Raw genomic sequence first — 22437 nt, forward strand, 5'->3', positions numbered from 1 at the left:
CCATTCTTGTCTCCTGTGAAGAACTGGCTTAGAATTCGTCTTCAGCAACCCATTGCTTGCCGTAGGAGGCAACGACTATCGGGAGCGGGTGGACAGGCTCGCTGACTTGGTTCATGCATATCAGTATCCCAATTACGTGGATCGATGCTCATGATGTCAATCACTGGCATGTCTGGTCAGTTCTTAAATAAACTCACACAAAATGAAAGTCAATTCTTATTTCTTTTTATGTCACTATTTTTACCTCAAAGGACGTAGACCTTGATCTATACACACCTATATTTAGTACGTGTGACTTCATGGTTACACTGGGGCGGTCGGGTAGCCTAGTGGTTAAAGCGTTCGCTCGTCACGCCGAAGACCCGGGTTCGATTCCCGACATGGGTACAATGTGTGAAGCCCATTTCTGGTGTCCCCCGCCGTGATATTGCTGGAATATTGCTAAAAGCGGCGTAAAACCATACTCACTCACTCACTCATGGTTACACTGACAGCCATACAACAACCAGCTGTATCGCGGAATAAAATAATTTTGATTTAAAGTTTATACGATATACGGCTTTTCCATTGGACGAGAGATTTGTCACATGACCGCACAATTTGACGTTCATACGTTTTTCACGAGACCGTATTCTTGAAATGACGTAAACACTGACGGACTACTTCCACATGCCTGGGGAAACCCCTGAGAATTCCCTAGCACGAATCGATACAGAAGCGTTTTTTCTGAACATTTACACCCTTTAATCTTGAACTTAGCATTTCAGTATACATTGAGAAACGTCAGAGAGTTTGATTGCATGATTGTTCACGAATATCCTTGCTACGACCCCTCCAAATGGACAAAACGAAGAAATACACTTCCAAACTATCGTAGTATACATACAGACCACCAAATAGCTGCAATATTGCTGAATGGCGGTTAAGGTGGTCACTATTTCACTTTGTCTGATGGCACTATTTCACTTTGTCTGGGTTAAATTAAATGATCAGAACTACAGAAAGGGAATAAATATGTTTATCAATGACATCTGAACTGTACCAGAACTGAACTGAACCAGCTCCCAGAAATCCTACTGTAAGGGTTTAAAGCAAGATTGATGTTACCTTCGTTAAAGGCCAGTTTCAAGCCTCTCTGTGTATGCATGCCAGACCCATGAAGATCGGGGTAGAATAGGCCTTCAGCAACCCATGCTTGCCGTAAGAGGCGACTGACGGGATCGGTTGGTCAGGCTTGCTGACTTGGTTGATGCATGTCATCGATCCCAATTGCGTGCATTGATGCTCATGATGTCAATTACTGGATTGTCTGGTCCAAAGTCGATTATTTACAGACCGCCGTCATATAGGTTGAACATATGTGGAGTATTGCTGAGTGCGGCGTTAAACAACTAGCAAAAACATGCTGGGAGGCTAGCCAGTCTTAGCACTTGTTATCAGAGCAAGTTATTCCCAGAAGAATTGGCATGTTCAGTTTAATCTAGCATTTCACCATTATCGCTTTCATTCTTATTAGATGTGTGCCCTCTTCCCTTTACCATATCTAAAGGAAAGATAAATAACAGACATTGTTTATTTTGTATCAAGCTTTCAATGAAGGTTACATTTTTTATTTTCACTCGAGAGTGTAATTTTACCCTTGTACATGGCCGATGTCTAAACCTCTTTGTGTTACGGTGCTTAAGATCATATCATGTGTTTTCACAAAGGAAATTAGGAGATAAATCCACTGTGTTTTGAAATAAGACGGAGTACCAATGTAGAGTAGATGCCTCTTAATAAATCTTGGAACCCTGCTTTAGCGAGAGGTTTCAAATGTGTAAATAAGAGGTATCTACTCTACAGTGGGACTACATCAAATACTAAAACACAAAGGGTTTATCTCCATTTTACCATGACGGCAACGGCTTTGAAAAGGTTGCTCTCTTGCAGCGTGTAACAACACAGGGTACAAAGGTCGCTATCTTAGAGCACTCCAAACCGGGGTCACAGGAAGTTGTATATGTAACAAATATTAGGTTCAACATTAAAATATCCATAGTTTTTACTAGTTCAAAATAAGTGTTCAAAACACATAGTTTTTCAATATGAAGTTGACAAATAACCCTCCAAACTGAGTCCAAAAGTATATGATTTAATTTCATCACAACCTGCTGTGCAGTGTTTGGACTCACCAAGTCCTTTCTTGGAAATCAGGGCGACAAGTCATTTCTTGGAAATTGAATATGCCATTTCCCATTTTAGGGGTGACAGGTTGTAGAAATAGTTTTAAAAATGCTGATCGAATATATTCCTCCAACAAACTGTATTATTTGACATTCTACTATTTATTTTACTGGTGTAAGTCTTGTTAGTTAGTTAGCAGTTACCCCTAGTTAACAATACAAATTTAAAATAGCTGCCTCTCCATCCCGAACTTGACCAACATCACCTTTACAGTCAACTGTAAATGGATGCCTCGGACAAGTTAGACAAAGCAAAATGACAACCCCGATCTATGATGTGGTTCAACAATAACCTGTAGATTTACTGAGAATGAGCCTGCTGGTACAACGTGATTGGCAATGGAACTGCATTGAGTATGACTGAACAGTTGGGTTTTTTGGCTGCAGACGAGCCTGCATTTTCACACGAGGGATTCAAAATTATTCGACGACAGCATATGAACGAAATGTGACAGTTGTGGCCCTGACAGAGTGCTTTGTGTTTGTGTTGCGTAATTGTGCGTGTTCTAACAAGTTCCACAGGTTTGATAAGCTGTTGTGATCAAGTGCCTGTGCTGTGACCACAGTAATGTCGGGACGTGTCAGTTTTCGTAGCTTTTCGAAGGGAGGGGTGTTTTATGATGGTCTTTCAAATCCCCTCCTGCCAAATCCTAACGTTGGTGGTTGACGGAAATGGCAATGGATATCCATCACAAAAATGGTTTGTAACCACATGTCACGAATAAAGTTTTTAAAACACTTATTTATGATGTTATATTTTACTTACATTTGGGCTATTGTTTGTTTTAATGGGGAAATTACCCGTTCGCGACCGAACATGTCCCTACATATTCACAAACATAATTTGTATGCACAACATATGCCTTAGTTAAGTTATCTCATCGAAGCAGTCAGGGTCACGGCCTAGAATGACTAAATCGTCGCCTGAAACATCCCATAGCCAGCGTACCGTATTTCCACTATTCGACACTCGGACGTCTATTAGTTTGGCGGGAGACGTTGACCCGACGTGTATTAGAGAACTAGCGTCTAATACAGGAAATGTCGAAACGGTATACAGTTCTTATCGGTGATCGGCAGCCATTTTTTATGGATCGATGTATTCATTTGTGTAAAAAGGCTTAATAATTTTAAGAGAGGTTTCTGTTGCAAAAAGGAAAACTCCTTTTAACCAATCAGAATCAAGCATTCTTCAATGTCATGGTAGAATACTTATTATCCTGATAACAATTGTCAACAACAACAACAGCAACACTTGGACAACATGAAATATCTATCAAATGTGAGACTGTGATAAAAGTGACTCAACAACAATGTGGACGATATATACTAACAGTATGTGAACTGACATCAACAATATTAAATATGTGATAAACAATAAAGTAGATGTAGGCACAACAAAGAGGTATTTAACTTATTCACGTAGATATATTGATAACTAGTAAAGTTACAAAAAATGCCATCTTGGAGTTTAGCGATACCAAGACTTTGGAAACGACTATTCTGTGCGGTCTTCAGTCACAGGTTTCTAATCACAATACGCACATCTGATTTCAACATTCGCATCACCATCGAGGATGCTTTCTAATCGTTATCTCTTTTTGAAATAATAAGTATTTCAAACGTTAGACTCAACCCATGTCCACCCACGCATTATCGCTTCTAACATCACATAGTCTGTCATGGTAGCATAAACTTACATGTCACTCATGAACTTATTTATTTCCCTGAAGATGTCAAAACAGTTTTTTTCATCTCTTAATTGACCTTGATACTATATTTATCAGTGAGTTGGGTTTAACGCCTCTTTTAACAGTATTCCAGTTATATTACGGCGTGTCAGTTTAATGTGGGAGGAAAGCCTGACGCAGGTTTTAGACGCTTACCACTTCGGTGAAACCCACGAGCACGGATATGGTGCTGACAAACCTAGAAACATAATCGGAGCGAACCAGGATTCGAACCCACAATCATAAGTTTCTGGCGTGCCAAAGGGACGCAACTCTGCACAGCGAATCCCGGCGCCTTAGACGACTGGGCCACCCGTGCCCCCCTATATTTATCAGATCTGAGTTGTGTCTACTATCCAGCTGAAACTAAAGATGGCATGACAGTTTAACAATATTGTTTGACAGTTTCAACAATCGATCAAATCCTTCTACAGCTGCCACACATATAAAAAGTCTTGGTATATACCTTTGTACAAAAAATGATTATGATGAATCTACAATTGTTCATTGTCAAGTCAAGGCTTTTGATTTCTTTCGGAAGATGTGCGTGTCCTATCATGAAAGTGACAGAAACCCCAAAACATCCTCTCCTTCGAGGAAGCATTCTGAACAAAGCCCCTCCTGAGGTCAATAGCAGTTTTCATGACAACCAGCTGCTATAACCGAAGTCTCGTGCATTTGAAGCAGTCTTCGTGTTGTTCACAGGACGGATTGTTTGGGTAAATGGAGACACACCTTGATAGGCACTTCTCTATACAGTGAGGTGGAGTCACCGACTTGCCCAGAGGAACAACTACAGCTGATGCCCGCTCCTCTACATCTGTCATCGCTCAAGATGTACCGATTCTGGTAGGCAGTGGGTCTGGAACAATAGCAGCTATTTAGAGAAGGTGGCAAAAGGGTTACATATGTCTTTTCCAAATACAGATTCTACAGATTTAAGTGACTATAGAAAAAGTCTTGCGATTTGCAGACGTCTGATACTAGGAGGGGTATGCAGTTTTACGCCAGGAAACTGTAGATGTCTGAAAAAAGGCGTCTTGGAATAATAACTTTCATGGTCTAAAACAAGAGTGCGGAATTAGATCCTCCGCTCGTTACATCTTCAACATCATCAGAGGCCCGGATGATTGTAGGATGCAAGTGTCGGGGAAATCACTGGAGAACTCCACTGATAAAGCCATTAAACATTCGCGTCCATTTCGGTCGGAGGGTAAATGATATGACGAATATAAGGAATTCTCTTATATCAATTAATTTTACTTATGACACGTTCACGATAATATTGTTTGATTGGCCAGTAGCTGAATCCCACCTCCAGCTTGGTCGTCTCGTCTGTGAGGACGTACTGCTGCTTGTTCCGAGACACCAGCGTCTTCAGTTTCTTCCACACGTTGATCACCAGCTCTGGATTCACGTCGGGCTTCCTCAAACCACCTGAAACACCAACACACCATAAGCAACAACGGGAATAAAGCAATACCATAGACACAGGGAAGCTCCACCCGAAAGCCCCAGTGATATTGCTGGATTGTTGCTAAAAGCAGCGTAAAATCATACTCACTCCACAGATTCTCGAAGACACATTAATACATTAATTCTTTGTCGATGTGATGCAACTAAAGTACTCATGGAAATAAAAAAAAACTGTTTTGCTCGATTTAATAATCGACACAAAGCATTACGTAGATGTAAATACGAAATAACAAAACAACTGGAAAAGTACTAGTCTGGATTTGCTAGTTTTATCTCAGTGCTCAATACAAAAGGTACTTTACAGGAGGTAATTTGTAGGCACTTTCAACATTAAAAAATAAAACTAAGTCCAAATTGACATGGCAGAAACAGGCTATAGGCATAATGCAAATTAGCCTGGAAAAAGGTTATCAAAACAACAATAAAAATAACAGATATGTTTATGTACATAATAATAATGACATGTAAGTTGTTGATTGAGAAGGGAATACAGTAAAATACGGTTATAACGAACTCAAAGGGACTACTAATTTTAGTTCGTTATAACCGTAATTCGTTATAAGCATATATACAGCATATAGTCGGGACTAAAAAGTTAGTTCGTTATATCTGTTAGTTCGTTATAAGCGTGTTCGTTATAACCGTACTTTACTGTATGTTACTTTTACGTTCTGATATTTTAACGATGATTCACTATCCCACAATGCCACTCACAAATCACTAACCACTGACAAATCACATGCACGTGGGTTTCAAGCACCTGTTTTCACCTGTCGTCAAGGTGTCATAGGTCATGGACATTCACCTTGATCTACTAACACCTGGTTATGCTCAGTTTCACAATAGTCTCTTTTGTTCATATTTTTACACACTTTTACGTGTAAAAAGACATAAAAACCTTTGATACGCTGTATTTGCGCCAAGGCCCAATTAGTACAAATTGAGTTGTTTGAATATTTATATATTTTGAATATTAACTGCATTTATTTAAAATCTGAGATCGAAAAAACATTTTTTTTCCATTTCCGTGAGTACTTTAATTTGGAATCCAACTGTATGTTCGATTAATGTACACTGAAAGCGGACAGGAAATTGTACACACAGTGACGTGCACCATAGGTACTGCTATATTTACAAATGTGATATGGATGAGAAGGACGCCTGGTTTGGTTTGCTGACCTGTTAAAACTTAAAAGGCTGATAAATAGCCCGTGACGCACACAGTGGTTAAATGACCCATTTTGGTTATTTCTCTTTTAACGCCGCACTCAGCAATATTCCAGCTATATGACCTGTAAATAATCGAGTCTGGACCAGACAATCCAGTGATTGACATCATGAGCATCCATCCACGCCATCGGGTTACGACGACGTGCATGAACCAAGTCAACGAGCCTGACCACCCGATTCCGTTAGTCGCCAATTACGACAAGCAAAGCCGCCTTTTACGGCAAGCATGGGTGCTGAAGACCTATTCTACCCCGGGCCTACCTGACCCGTGATAAAGCTGATGAAGGTGCCTACAGTGTTACACTGACCTGTGAGGATGCTGATGATGACGCCTACAGTGAAGGCGACGAGGACCGACGTCCCGCTGTACCACATATACGAGAGGCGGTAGATGGCCATCGGTGGCGGAGGGGGACTGTGGATATGAACCAGGCGGTATATAGTGCTAACAGTATCGCCAAGACTAAAATCTAGTCTCTGAAATGAACACATCTTACAGAAAAAAGTAGTTAATTATCTTAATACAATAGGGGCGTTTGGTAGCCTAGTGGTTAAAGCGTTCGCTCACACCAAAGACCCGGGTTCGATTCCCGACATGGGTACAATGTGTGAAGCCCATTTCTGGTGTCCCCTGCCGTGATATTGCTGGAATATTGCTAAAAGCGGCGTAAAACCATACTCACTCACTTACTTAATACAGTATGATAAAAAGGAGCCCAGAGACTTGCATGGGCTGTTTTGGATATATTTGTTTCAGGGTCTGTATGATAGACTTAGTATCACCCAACCATATGGCTATAATGCATGTAACAATTTACGGGACGAGTGGCCGAACCAGGTTTCATTGGGCATTAAAGGCAAAATAAAATGGTGCATGAATGGATCACTGAAAATCAGTGATGACACCAAGTGTTCGCAAACAGCGTCAAGCCAAACCTAAGCAATTCGCTGTGCAGAGTTTCGTCCCTTTGTCGTGCCAGAATCCGGCCCGACTATGGTATTTTGTTTGTCAGCGCAATACCCGTGCTCGTGTGTTTCACCAATGTGGTAAAATGTCTAAACCTGCATCACTTTGGTCTTCGTCCCCAACAAGCCGACACACCGTGTCATAACAGAAATATTGTTCAATGTGGCTTTAAACCCAATTCACACAAGAATAGTGAGTAAGTTGCGTTAGGGCTAAAGCCGCTTTGAACAGCATTCTAGTCATATCACGGCGTATCAGCTTAATGTGGGGAGAAAGCCCGAATTGATGCAGGTCTCAGACATTTACCACTTTGGCGAAACCGCATGGTGCTGACAAACCTAGAAACATAGTCGGGGCGAACCGGTTTCGAACCCACAATCATGGGTTTCTGGCGTGCCAAAGGGACACAACTCTGCACAGCGAATTACGACGCCTTAGATGGCTGCGCCACCCGTGCCCTTTCAAAATAGAATAAGAAATACGGTATCATAACAGCATCGGAATACATTGAATAACATGACGATGCAGTATTCCTCGCTGGCAGTGCATATGAATTCGTAGTGTCCCCAATGAACATATTTGTGAACCTTGTAACTCTATTGTCTGACGTACTTACCTGTCCGCAGTAAGGGTCGTGTTTACCATGACAACGGTCATGTTGCTAAGCAATGACCTCATGGTGGTAGGTGTGCTGTACGTAGAGTTAAACCCCGACATGACGTCACAGCCGTCGGTGGTGATGTTAAGGATCGGTGGGCGAGATCCGTTGACAGTGGAGCCTATTACCACCCACAAACTGAACACAAGGCCCGAGAACAGGGCGGCTACAGCACCCTGCATCATGGGAGGAATACAAGGATAACCACATTTAGTACCAGGTGATAACATCAATTTTAGCTAAACTGGATAGAATATCATGAACTGGCCCGCAAGTTATCATGCAAAATGCAGACCACAGTTATAAGGGTAACGCGATTTTTCAGGGCATTATCATTTGCAGAAGCCCGAGGTCTTCCATTAACTGCCCGATGAAGGAGGGCAGTTGAAAAGACCGAGTGTTTCTGCAAATGATAATGCTCTGAAAAATAGCGTTACCGTTATTATAGCTAAAATGGATAGAACTTGTTATCAAATAAAAATAAACAAAATCGGTTTTGAAACATTTACTGCAATCAACACATAACGAATGTCACTGACCCACTTTAACAAGTATGGAAACGTCATAGAATAAACCAGATGACGTCGCCAGTCGTCAAGCAATATGAGAGTATTAATACTATTATACAGTTACAGTGGCCCGCTAATTTCTGATAACACGCGGGTGGTTTATTGATAATTATATCCATTTTAGCTATAATACTTGATAATGTCCTCACTTTGCCTGACGATGGCCATTATCAATATGTTTTCATATGCCGTCATAGCTAGTCTGCATACTAACGTAAACGAACATGGAGTCTATCAGAACGATTCTGTCTACTCGTGTAACTGACCAAGCGCCTCACGAGTCAACTGATGACATTATGGGTCGATGATGTCATGCGCATCTATTTAGGAGTAAGCAATAGCGACTTAAATGAGTAAACACTCGACATGATGCAGATGGAGGGTAAAGCGAACACTACGGCGAAGCGCAACGTTAAACTTGATTGCAGCGGTAAGATTTCCATTACTGCACTGTCAATCGTTTCTATATCTACTACGAGTCACATCCATCAAACTCCGAAAATTTACTTTCGATGAACTCTGTTTCTCTCTGATGTTGGGGGAATCGAAAGCCAAGGTCGAATAACGCCACGCGATTTATAGTGATGTTATCCATTGTTGAGGTGTTTCTAGGCCAGCGTCACACTAAACCTGCTGAGTCCTTATTGTGAGAGTAACACCTGCCATACGTTGTTGTTTGGGTTAGTACAATGGTATTACCACGACTAATTTTCTCCATTTGTGTAAAATAACAGTAACGCTATTTTTCAGGGTACTGTTGTACAAAACAATCTCTGCGCTACGACTGTCGAAAGTCTAGGCTACGACTGTCGTAAGTCTATGTTAAGGTGGCCCGTGAAGATCCGGGGTAGAACAGGTCTTCAGCAACCCATGCTTGCTGTAAAATCGACTATGCTTGTCGTTAGAGGCAACTAACGGGATAGAGTGGTCAGGCTCGCTGACTTGGTTGATGCATGTCATCGTATCCCAAATGCGTGGATCGATGCTCATGATATCAATCACTTGATTGTCTGGTCCAGACTCGATTATTTACAGACCGCCGTCATATAGCTGGACTATTGCTGAGTGCGGCGTTCAACAACAAACAAACAAACAAACAACCGTCCTCCTTTGTCAGGCAGTTACAGCAAACCTCAGGCTCTTGCAAATGATAACGCCCTGACGAATAGCGTTACCCTTATAACATCTTATGGATTTTCCCTTCCCCCGGACAAGCAAAAAAAAGACGCGTTGTAAAAATATAACGATAGGCAAATTTCACGAAAACAACAAACGTTAGAATCAAACTTGATATGTCCCTTTCATGGTGTCGTGTTCGTGTACGTACGGGCGTGGTGGCGAAGGGGACGAAGATAGCGAGGAGGAAGAGGCCGAGGAGGGGCCCGCCCGTCATCCCGAAGGAGCTTAGGGTTATCTGCAACATCGTCCCGCCCATCTTACCAGCGAGGAACGCCAGCCCGACCGTCAAGAGACCAAACAACAGAGCTGTGGAGAGTGAAAATAGAGAGTAGGGTTTATTTGAAGGTTTTAGCACTGTTCCGGCAATATCACTCCCGAAGCCCGAAGTGCTTTACACGTCGGGGAATCAAAGCATGGGTCTTCCGCATGGATAGCAAACGTTTCAACCCCTAGGCTTCACCGTCGTCCCTATCTGAGGCGGGCAGGGGCTAGAAATATCTGGTTCGTGTTTTGATTGCACTCATTTTCATTGGTTGATTCATATAATTCATGTTGGAACAGTGCTCCACTGGTTTCTTTGACTCACATATTGTCTGGTTCAACATGCTGCAGTAACTGAGGGAATCACGATTGCCTTATGGCGCAACCAGATCTATCACAGCATCCTATAAATAATCTGGGCCTGGCAAACGGGTGGCTGATAACATGAGCAACGACACACGCCGTTCGGAATGATGACACGCAGTCAGCCATGTCTACCAATTGTAATCAACTGATCCAAGGAAAGGGGGGTAACCAGACTCCAATACCGGGCCACAAAGCGATTGTAGAGCTACGACTGAGTTACGATCATCTTAGCGCTAAGATCGCTTTGTGGAGCTGGCCCTGTGCACTAGTTATAGGCTTAATACACAGTGACTGATTTAACGTTGAATGGCATTTCTGTTATATCAGGCGTTTCAGCTTCCTGTTGATGTTAGGCCATACATGATACATTTCTTAGACCTTTTCCACTTTGGTGAAACCCAGAAATACGTGAATGGTACTGACAAAACAGGAATCATTATCAGGTGAAATGTTTTGAACCACTTCTAGGAGACGCAACTAAGGGAATTGTGGCGCCTTAGACAAATCTGCTACCCGTGTCCCGAGTAGACCTATGCTAAATGTACACTGCCAGCAGGCCACTCACTCAGCAGCTTGGAGATGACTGTTCCGAGCTTCTCTCGCATGGCGGTTCCTGTCAGTGTCTTGTAGCAAGGCTTGATGATGTCCTCAAGATGGACCAAGGCTAGGGCGTTCACGCCAGACGACACTGTACTGCACAGCAGACGACATGGTCAATGTCATTCATAAACACAAAACAACAAACGAATTATACTTAAGATCAAGGTGATCTTATATATGTATGTCCCAGGCTCATCATTAAGCCTTTCTTGACAACGGTATAAGGATATATACCGAAACGTCCCCATTACAGTAAATAAAGAAGTTGTTCTCCATAAATTGTCTCTTATGTCATCCGTCAACTTCTAAGTAATGCCTATCAAACAATTGACCAAACATGAACGTAATATAATTCCTCCATTTGGTGTACAGGTTAGAATGAAAGGACAAGGTCAATTATGTGGGTTCAAGCGTTGTAAGTTTTCACAATGTTAAGGATATACATGTATGTCAGATATAAAGCCAACTGCGGTAGATTAAGGCATTGATCCCAGTGCTGAATGCTTATAAAACGTTATTCATAAAACGTATGATACTGGTTATGGGGGCGTGGGGCTCAACGTCTCTTTAAACAGTATTTCAGTAAAATATATCACCACGTGTCAGCTTATTACAGGAGGAAAGGCCATAGTGACAGATCCTAAACTTTTAGCTCTGGAACCCACGAACACAGCTATGTCAGACAAGGATCACAATACGGGTGAAAAGATGGAATTGGAAACCAGGGATCCTAGCAGTCGAATAAGGCGTATTTATCACCCAAAATCTTGCTTCCTAGGAGATATGGCTGCAATAAAATTGCATGACGTCATCCTCATGACACTACGATCTATAAACATCACTAATCTCTCTGCTACTAAGCTGGTTAGACACAAGATACTACTTATTACTGATTAAACTGAAAAAGATTGATAAATGGAATGATTTGGATGATAAATAGAATCTGATATTCGTGTCTTCAGATATGAAAAAAATCAACTCTCGTCAATAAATGTTTTAAACTCCCCGGCAAGCATCGGAGTTGAGACTTTTATGATTCTATATATATACTTTGCAAAAACATTTTTTGTTTTCGGTTGAAACTACAGGAAAATACACTGGCAATGAAAACATGTGGCGAGAACATTTCAGAAGAATTTAAGCTCCCAAACACAACATTGTGACATGAAGCACGTGCAATGGGGTGGTATTCCATATTTACCATTGTCACTCAGACTAGTTGTGAGCAGATGAATGTTGTTTTCTTGAAACCAAATGCTCAAAGACACTTTATCAAATGCATCCAATCATTAAGGAAGCAACAGTATTGATCATACAACGTTTGCAAACGTGCTGAACGTATACGTGGCATGTTGCAGTGACGTGCACTTTCGACGTCCATGACCGAAGGAAACGCGAGCTTGGAGACGTCCTAATTAGATTTTTTTTATATGGACGTTAACGTCGTAAAGTATGATCGTTTGGGGGAGGGTCCATAATGGTATGGGTGGTATCACAATGACTGGCCGAACTGCGCTCCATATTGCCCATGGCAGAGTTTACAGGTCAATACTATCGGGAAAACATCATTGTACCACTCGTGCTGCCATTTGCACAACGTGTTGGGCAACGTTTCATCTTTCAAGATGAGAATGCACGCGCTCATCGTAATATAATTGTGACCCAATTCCTCCAACAGAAAAACATCCACGTTATGGCCAGCACCAAGTCCTGACCTTTCCCCCATTGAACACACCAGGGACGTCATTGGCACTCGTGTACGTCAACGTCAAAATCCACCCACCACTCGCAATGAAGTCGGTGTTGCTCTCACTGATGATTGGAACATGAGTTAAGCTGGCATTGGTCGATTCATCAGAAGCATGCCTCGCATGTCTGGTCAACAGAGGTGAGGTGATTTTACTCGCTATTAGTGACGTTGGCTGCAAAATGCACATTTCAAATTTGACCACCGACATCTTTAACGGCCTAGTACGGCACCATCTCATCACAGTTGATGTGGACACAACTCAGGTTCTTACATCACCTAATTCACGTATGTCACTCACCTGAGAGCAGCGCTGAACACACAGGAGATGAAGAGTCCTGCCAGGCCCGGGACCATGCCCAGGGTCTCCATCACCAAGAGGGGCACCAGCTGGAGTGACACGGAGGGGGAGTTAGGGTTGGGGCACATAGGTGAGGTGAGCTGAGGTAAAATGGAGTTAAACGCGCGTGTGTGTGTGCGTGCGTGCGTGTGCGTGTGTTGCTGCTTGTACTAGTCCAGACTGATGCCATATTGCGCTAGTCCACTGAGATATCATGCTGCAGTTTAACATGAATACCCCACTCAGATACAGTATACTGACTCCAAGTCGACCAGTCCTTGTTTTAGCCCCTCAATGCGGAGCGCCAGACGTAACAACAAGTACCATCTTTTGACGTCTTGTGGTATGACGCGGCCGGGGATCAAACCCCGGACCTTCCGATCTCCGATCGAACGCTCTACCACTTGACCACGGACACGGACTTGATCCACACATATATATATATATATACTAGTTATATAACACTCACACCGTGTGGTGGCGACGGATCTAAAGTTGTTCATTAATATATAGTAAAACCTTGTGAATCCGGACGAAACCGACGATAAATTAACATCTATCTCGGATAACGAAATATGAAATAACTGCCTGGCAAAAGAAATTATACACTTAAAAACTGGATTTGACCCAATTATTACAAGCGCTACGAAGACGTTAACTGTCTGATAACAGTCTACGAAACACTGCAAATTAAGGCCCCAAACACAACAATGATACCCATATCAATTACGTCACCATCGAATAATTTTAGCCACCATCAAACATTTGAGTATACTTTTACTTTTGTATAAATTCGTTCGCGAAAGGTGGTTTCCAAGGGTCTAGATTAGCAAGGTTCCACTGTATTTTTGCATCCTACACGCAGATGTCTAAAATATGACCAGTTACATGACATTCCTTGTGTGGAGATGTTACACTATCAAGTGAGTGAATGATTTAAGTTTAACACCGTTTTAAGCAGTACTTTAGTTACATATTGGTGTCTCAGCTTAATGGGGAATGAGGCAGGTCGCAGACGTGGACCACGTTTCTGAAACTGTAAACAAGGTCATTGCGCAGACAGACCACGGATCATAATCGGGGCGAATATTGGATTCGAACAACTATCAGAGCATCCAAACAACTAGGGGGCGTAACTCTGCACAGCGAGTTGGCCACTGGGCCTTTGACCACTGGGTCCCTATGGGTAAGTGATCTGACCAAGTATCCTATTCCTATACTGTGACCAGATGGCCATTGCGTCACCCTGCTTTCCTCTGACAGGGGGCGGTCGGGTAGTCAAGTAGTTAAAGCGTTTGCTCGTCGATTCCCGACATGGGTACAATGTGTGAAGCCCATTTCTGGTGTCCCCCGCCCTGATATTGCTGGAATATTGCTAAAAGCGGCGTAAAACACCTCACTCACTCCTCTGCCAGAAAGATATGGTTACAGGTTTGTATTCTATATTAGTGACAGAAGGATTCCTGGGACGACATACCTGGTCAAACTTGGTCATCTTGCCGGACTTGTAGGGGTCGCAGTCCTTGTACTTGGCATACGTCACCAGCCCCACCCCTGTCATCAACGTCGTCGCGATGATGTTGGAGGGCAGGTTGAAGTAGATGGTGCTGAAGTAGTGTAGCCGATGTAATAATTATTGGTAAGAGAAATCAAGAATATCTGTTACAATTCACGTGAATGTCATAAAATGTTACCAATGATGCTAATAATATATCACTTCCCTTTATCGTGTCTGTAACTATCTCTCTATCTTGCGACAAGTCATCTCTACACAGTCCGCCTTCTTATTTATCTGTCAAGACTGTCACACTTCAAAAGGCGTGAGTTTCTCGAAACAGCACCTTTGCATGCTTGAGCTAAACATACTCCGTGCACTGAGTATCTAGGCCTATCCCTGTGTATGTCTGAGTATCAAGACCTACCCCTGTGTATGTCTGAGTATCTAGACCTACCCCTGTGTGCGCCTGAGTATCAAGACCTGCCCCTGTGTACGCCGGAGTATCTAGACCTACCCCTGTGTACGCAGGAGTATCTAGATCTACCCCTGTGTATGTCTGAGTATCTAGACCTACTCTTGTGTATGTCTGAGTATCTAGACCTGCCCCTTTACATGTCTGAGTATCTGGACCTACCCCTATGTATGTCTGAGTATCAAGACCTACCCCTGTGTATGTCTGAGTATCAAGACCTACCCCTGTGTATGTCTGAGTATCTAGACCTGCCCCTGTGAATGTCTGAGTATCTAGACCTACCCCTGAGTATGTCTGAGTATCTAGACCTGCCCCTGTGCACGCCTGAGTATCTAGATCTACCCCTGTGTACGCCGGAGTATCTAGATCTACCCCTGTGTATGTCTGAGTATCTAGACCTACTCTTGTGTATGTCTGAGTATCTAGACCTACCCCTTTACATGTCTGAGTATCTGGACCTACCCCTGTGTATGTCTGAGTATCTAGACCTACCCCTGTGTATGTCTGAGTATCTAGACCTGTCCCCGTGTATGTCTGTGTATCTACACCTGCCCCTGTGTATGTCTGAGTATCAAGACCTACCCCTGTGTATGTCTGAGTATCAAGACCTACCCCTGTGTACGCCGGAGTATCTAGATCTACCCCTGTGTATGTCTGAGTATCTAGACCTACTCTTGTGTATGTCTGAGTATCTAGACCTGCCCCTTTACATGTCTGAGTATCTGGACCTACCCCCGTGTATGTCTGAGTATCTACACTTGCCCCTGTGTATGTCTGAGTATCAAGACCTACCCCTGTGTATGTCTGAGTATCAAGACCTACCCCTGTGTATGTCTGAGTATCAAGACCTACCCCTGTGTATGTCTGAGTATCTAGACCTGCCCCTGTGTATGTCTGAGTATCTAGACCTACCCCTGTGTATGTCTGAGTATCTAGACCTGCCCCTGTGTATGTCTGAGTATCAAGACCTACCCCTGTGTATGTCTGAGTATCAAGACCTACCCCTGTGTATGTCTGAGTATCTAGACCTGCCCCTGTGTGTGTCTGAGTATCAAGACCTACTCCTGTGTACGCCTGAGTATCTAGACCTGCCCCTGTGTATGTCTGAGTATCTACACTTGCCCCTGTGTATGTCTGAGTATCTAGACCTGCCCCTGTGTATGTCTGAGTATCAAGACCTACCCCTGTGTATGTCTGAGTATCAAGACCTACCCCTGTGTATGTCTGAGTATCTAGACCTGCCCCTGTGTGTGTCTGAGTATCAAGACCTACTCCTGTGTACGCCTGAGTATCTAGACCTGCCCCTGTGTACGCCTGAGTATCTAGACCTACCCCTGTGTATGTTTGAGTATCTAGACCTGCCCCTGTGTATATCTGAGTATCTAGACCTGCCCCTGTGTATGTCTGAGTATCTAGACCTGCCCCTGTGTATGTCTGAGTATCTAGACCTACCCCCGTGTATGTCTGAGTATCTAGACCTACCCCTGTGTATGTCTAAGTATCTAGACCTGCCCCTTTGCATGTCTGAGTATCTAGACCTGCCCCCGTGTATGTCTGAGTATCTGGACCTACCCCTGTGTACGCCTTAGTATCTAGACCTGCCCCTGTGTATGTCTGAGTATCTAGACCTACCCCTGCGCATGCCTGAATTTCTAGACCTATCCCTGCGCAAGCCTGAGTTTCTAGACCTACCCCTGCGAGTTTCTACACCAACCCCTGCGCATGCCTGAGTATCTGGACCTTCCCCTGTGCATGTCCGAGTTTTAGACCTACCCGTGTGCACGCCTGAGTATCTAGACCTACCCTTGGGCATGCCTGAGTTTCTTCACGGCAAGATAGCGCTGCACGAGGGCCTGGTTGATAGCGTAGATGCTGAGGGTCGTAATGGAACCTCCGAACACCAGAGACCAGAACGTGTGACGCTTCAGTGGGTCGGGATCAAAACTAGAAACATGAACAGCATTAACACAAGATGTACCTCTCCCGTGAAGCCTATATCAGACTGGTTTCTAAAAGTGTTTCTCAGTCGATTTCATTGTTTACGGCAGCGTCCATGACAACGTAGCGTATTCAACATCACGTGACGAAAATAAATATGGTAATATGGTGCCACATATTATTTGATGAAGAATTACCAAGATATTGGATAATTTATTTATTAAACCGATTCTTTCATATTACTTTAGTTAACCATTAACTCATCGTCCCAATTAAAAGGAATTAAATTGCCCCTGATAATCCTTGACAAGAATTATTGTCCCTTGAAAACAATGAAATTGCCTGCCACAAAAACTACATTGTTGGAAGTTATGAAAATAATACAGGCTCCGTTGTCTGAAATCACACTAGTTACCAAGTCTAACGGGTTCACAGACTTAAAAGTGAGTTGGGTTCAACGCCGCTTTTAACAGTTTTCCAGTTATATCACGGCGTGTCAGCTTAATGTGGGAGAAAAGCCCGAAGTGATGCAGGTGTCAGACGTTACCAATTTGGTGAAACCCACGAGCACGTGTATGGTGCTGACAAACCTACAAACATAATCGGGGCGAACTGGGATTCGACCCTACAATCATAGGTTTCTGGCGTGCCCAAGGGACGCAACTCTGCACAGCGAATCGCGGCGCCTTAGACGACTGGGCCACCCGTGCCCCCACAGACATAAAGACAAGAAATACAAATCATCAGAGCAGTACGTGCTGTTTCCACGTGTCTAATATCAAAATACACTGGCACTTAAATACTCATTTTCCGGGCTGCATATATAATCTGCATGCCAATTATTATCATTTGTGATACAGTCATAAACCCCTTATAAATTCTACATTGAAATGACACAGCCAGCTATGAGTTTTCAAGTCTTTAGTGGATCATTCTCATGTTCAGATGTAACAAGATGTCTGCGTGCATGTTTCTTACTCAAATACATTTTCCAATCTCCCGCCTTCGGAAGCTTTCTGCCACACTGCCCTTGCCCCTCCCACTTCTATTGTTCCCTTGATGATCAGCGCGAGTATACCGGATATGACGATAACTATCTGGAAAACGTCTGTCCACACGACTGCTTTCAAACCTCCCTAAAAATTACAAATAGTTACATAATACATTATATTCAAAACAATACAAACAAATCAAAGCAAATATTTAATAACAATATATTATTTACTATAAAAAAGGTAAACATATTCAATCAAATTAAGTGTAATAAAGAAAACTCTGTGGTTCGATTCCGAAAGAGTTGTCATGAAGTGAGTGCAACCCAGCCATGTTACTTACCAGTGTGGTGTATACAGTACAGACGCCACCGATTGCTAGTATAGATACAAGCATGGACATACCGCTCACTGTGGTGGATGAAAAAGACATGAAAATTAAATGAATCCTTGAAGCCCCTCGCAGATAAAGATCACATTGCGAAGTTGGAAGTTGAATATGATATCCCAATATGAACTGCCGGCCAAATGAAAGTATTCACTTGAAAATTGGATTGGACAAAAATATTACAAACGTTATGAAAAGGTTGCTAGGTTGAAAACAGTTGCCGAAACACTGCAAACTTAAGGTCCAAAACACAACCATGACACCCGTATCAAATACATCATCAAACATGGGGGTATACTTTTTTAGACCGACAGTTTATATTGGGATATAATATACAACTTGCAAATGAAATCTATTGTCCTGTCCTAGAAGTGAAAGTTAACTTAAGAGCAATCCTATCGCGAACATCTAAAATTAGATTCACCAATAAGATTTTGTCCGCCTACCAAAATAATAAACATGACGCAACGTAAGTATGACCAATAACTAGTTAATAGGACACCCGGGAAGATCTGGGTTAGAATAGGTCTTAAGCAACCCATACTTGCCGCAACAGGCCTCCATACTTGTCGTAAGAGGCGACTAACGAGATCGGGTGGTCAGGTCATCGTTTCCCAATTGAGTGGATCGATGCTCATGATATCACTGGATTGTATGGTCCAGACTCGATTATTGACAAACCGCCGTCATATAGCTGGAATATTGCTGAGTGAGGCGTGAACACAACAGACAAACAATATGAGAAGGACCTTTTCGCAGTGTCATTACGATCTGTGTTGGGAGTGGACATTTTTAATTTGTGTACCAAAAGACTTTGAAGATGGAGTTTAATGAAACAGACTTTAGGTAAGTAAACTTACATGAATAAATCACGTGTGAAGACAAAACATTTTTCGTACCATTATTGGTTGAATTCCAACAAATACAGGTGCTCAATTATTCTTTTTTAAATAAGTAGAAATTGCGAACCGTATTCCTTATTTTTAGAAGGACTCATTAGTGACAGTTGGTTGACACCCCCCCCCAAAAAAAACCCATTTTATGTAACATCATTTAATAGCCCCCATAAAATAAAAAAATCCCGACCGCCTCCATGGTTTAATGGTAGAGCGTCCGCCAGGAGAGCGGAAGGTCTGGGGTTCGATCCCCAGCCGCGTCATACCAAAAGACGTTAAAAGATGGTACTTGTTGTTACCCTGTCTAACGTTCGGCATTAAGGGGCTAAAACAAGGACTGGTCGGCTCGGAGTCAGTATACTGTGTCTGAGTGGGGTATTCATGTTAAACTGTGGCATGGTATCTCAGTGTGCTAGCACTATAAATCGTCATCAGTCTCCACTAGTACAAGCAGCCACACACACATACACGTGCATGCACGTCGCTATATAAGTGCAAATATCTTGGACGCGACGTTAAACTCCATTTCACCTCACCTCACCTCACCAAATATCCCCCACCCCCTCCTTAATAATAAATTACCAGTCCCTTATTTATTTTCTTTAAGTGCGAAAATATATAAAAGGAAATCAGTAAAACATAAGCTTTATTATTTATTTGAGTAAATCCAGGCCCCCAACCTCCTAACCCTGAAAATCAAATGGTTTCTCCCTAATTGACCAAAAGAATGTTTACACACGGTAATGTTATTTTTTTAATTGAAATCTATTGCTGCTTTTTTTTTGACCGACTCACATTTAAATACCACGGCATTTCGCTCGCTTATCACAAAGGTACGGCCTACGAACGGAGATAGGTCTATCAAATGACAAAGACTTCACAGATTCTTCCATATCTTTCAAATAAGGACATGTTGGAGCAATCAAACACAGCTTACCCCACATTTTATCAAGAATTAGGTTATCAACCCGATGTTGAGGAACACGTAAAGTAGAAATGCCACTTACAACATCAAACAAAACACAACTCAGATAGGCGCATGACTTATTAACATGACCCCAAAGGCGTAGCTGATTTGGTGTATCTTATTCCCCTATATAGGGCCTCCCTCCACCTAGCGTGAAACATCATATTCTATTATCAGCCCCAGTGCTTTAAAGGGGCCCAATTTGGGTTAGTAATGAGGCATAGCGACAGGTTACTGGCAGATGATAAGCGGGACAGAAACAGCACAAGTCGACGACCTGCTTCACACAGATACGGAGGACGAAATCAGCTTACTTATTCCTTTCATTTCAGCTGAGAGTAAAATTTTTGAATGGCCATCTGTTTTACACATTGGCACTCATGGGTTCCGTCGTATATAAAAAATCTTACAAAATAAGGGTAATTAGATTCACCAATGACGTCATTAGCGAATAACTGCGTTCTGTTGTGGCATTGTTAGGATCATTTGAGTGTAGGTACTCAGCCAAGGAGATGGTTAATAACGCGGCTTCTTTTAACAAGCTACAGGAATACGTACTGAAGCTGTCGTATTTAAATACATATATTCAAGTGTTGCATGAAGCCATAGACATTGTCAATCAAAACTGATGGATTAGTTCAGTCGTAAAACATTAAACTTTTCTATTTTGTTCCGATTGTGTTAATGAAACATTACGGGAATTCGTTCACGACGTCTCGCAAAGAGTATTAGCGAATCTAAACAAAATTCAAAGCGAACTATTTGGGTTAATGGAGTCGGTGAAACAGCATGGGTTGGTTCCAATGTCTGGAGTGGGTTGTGAATCTGAATAAAGGAAACAACAATAAAAGCCTTTAAGCGATGTGGCCAAACATTGTCTTTGTTACAATACCAAACTAGCTGTTTCCATCAGAAGTGGTTAGTGTGGTTTGAAACCTCTGACTGACCAATTAGAATTTAGTATTGTCAAAGTCATGGTAAACAGGTTACCCCTTTACGTTACAAAAGGCCTACTGTAACAGACTGACGTATTAGGGAGCAGCAATTTGATATCCGAGGAATGGGGTGGGGTTTAGGTGGGGGTGGTTGTGGGCTTAGGCTGGGGCTGGGGCTGGGGCTGGGGCTGGGGCTGGGGCTGAAAAAAATAATTATGTTTCAAACTGTTGAATAAACGAGACATTGTTACATTATAAGAAAGTTACAAAATTGAAATTGAGGCTCATAGTTTAAACTAATAAAATATCTGTTTTGTAGATCTGCTGAAGCTGAAAAATATCTAGTATCTCCATACAAAATCAAACCTCCGACTATCAAGGTTGGTTGGTTGGTTGGTTGTTTAACGCCGCACTCAGCAATATTCCAGCTATATGACGGCGGTCTGTAAATAATCGAGTCTGGACCAGACAATCCAGTGATAAATATCATGACCGCCTATCAAGGCCTTGGAATGTGTTATGGAGGTTTCCGTTCAGCCTTTATAGAGTGAATTCTGACATACGAGCACGCGCGCGTGTGCGTGTGCGTGTGCGTGTGTGTGTGCGTGTGCGTGTGTTTGTTCGCGTGCCTGCATGTGTATGTGTGTGTTGAGGGCCGACTCTCCCCACGACGCAAAAACAGTTTGTTACCGTGAAACTATGTCAAAACATTTTCCCTGACATTCCTAACATTGTAGGGATAGTGTTTGTGACGTAAACGTAATCAATTTCACACACGTACCTTGACTGAAGACGAGGGCAGGGGCATAGAAAACAACAGCCATGTACACCATCTGCAGGACGAGAAATTGACATGATATCATAACATAGCATATTACATATCAGATACCATTGGCATGTAAATCTCTGTCACCTATTAAATATGTTACAGGCGCGAGAGTATGTGACGTAATTAAATAATTATACCATTAACGTACTGTTGCTTAACTATCATTAAATACCA

The 22437-nt window shown here is 42.5% G+C and overlaps 1 protein-coding gene across 1 annotated transcript in view; it reads right to left on the minus strand.

Moving 5' to 3' along the window:
* Window positions 1-1771: 1771 nt before the first annotated feature.
* Window positions 1772-22437, minus strand: part of LOC139454364 (sodium-coupled monocarboxylate transporter 1-like) — a 48635-nt gene continuing 27969 nt past the window's right edge. Inside the window, exons 3-14 of the mRNA XM_071236012.1 lie at window positions 22216-22267; window positions 18592-18659; window positions 18235-18392; window positions 17122-17262; window positions 14826-14955; window positions 13310-13398; window positions 11227-11354; window positions 10183-10340; window positions 8245-8462; window positions 6970-7076; window positions 5271-5392; window positions 1772-4817 (exon numbers count right to left, since the gene is read on the minus strand). Of these exons, the coding sequence (XP_071092113.1) occupies window positions 4779-4817; window positions 5271-5392; window positions 6970-7076; window positions 8245-8462; window positions 10183-10340; window positions 11227-11354; window positions 13310-13398; window positions 14826-14955; window positions 17122-17262; window positions 18235-18392; window positions 18592-18659; window positions 22216-22267 (1410 nt within the window). The 3' untranslated portion in view covers window positions 1772-4778. The remainder of the gene's footprint in view (window positions 4818-5270; window positions 5393-6969; window positions 7077-8244; window positions 8463-10182; window positions 10341-11226; window positions 11355-13309; window positions 13399-14825; window positions 14956-17121; window positions 17263-18234; window positions 18393-18591; window positions 18660-22215; window positions 22268-22437) is intronic.

The sequence above is a fragment of the Haliotis cracherodii genome, unplaced genomic scaffold (assembly GCF_022045235.1).
Source record: "Haliotis cracherodii isolate W230 unplaced genomic scaffold, xgHalCrac1.p SCAF_10, whole genome shotgun sequence".
Taxonomy (NCBI): Eukaryota; Metazoa; Mollusca; class Gastropoda; order Lepetellida; family Haliotidae; genus Haliotis; species Haliotis cracherodii.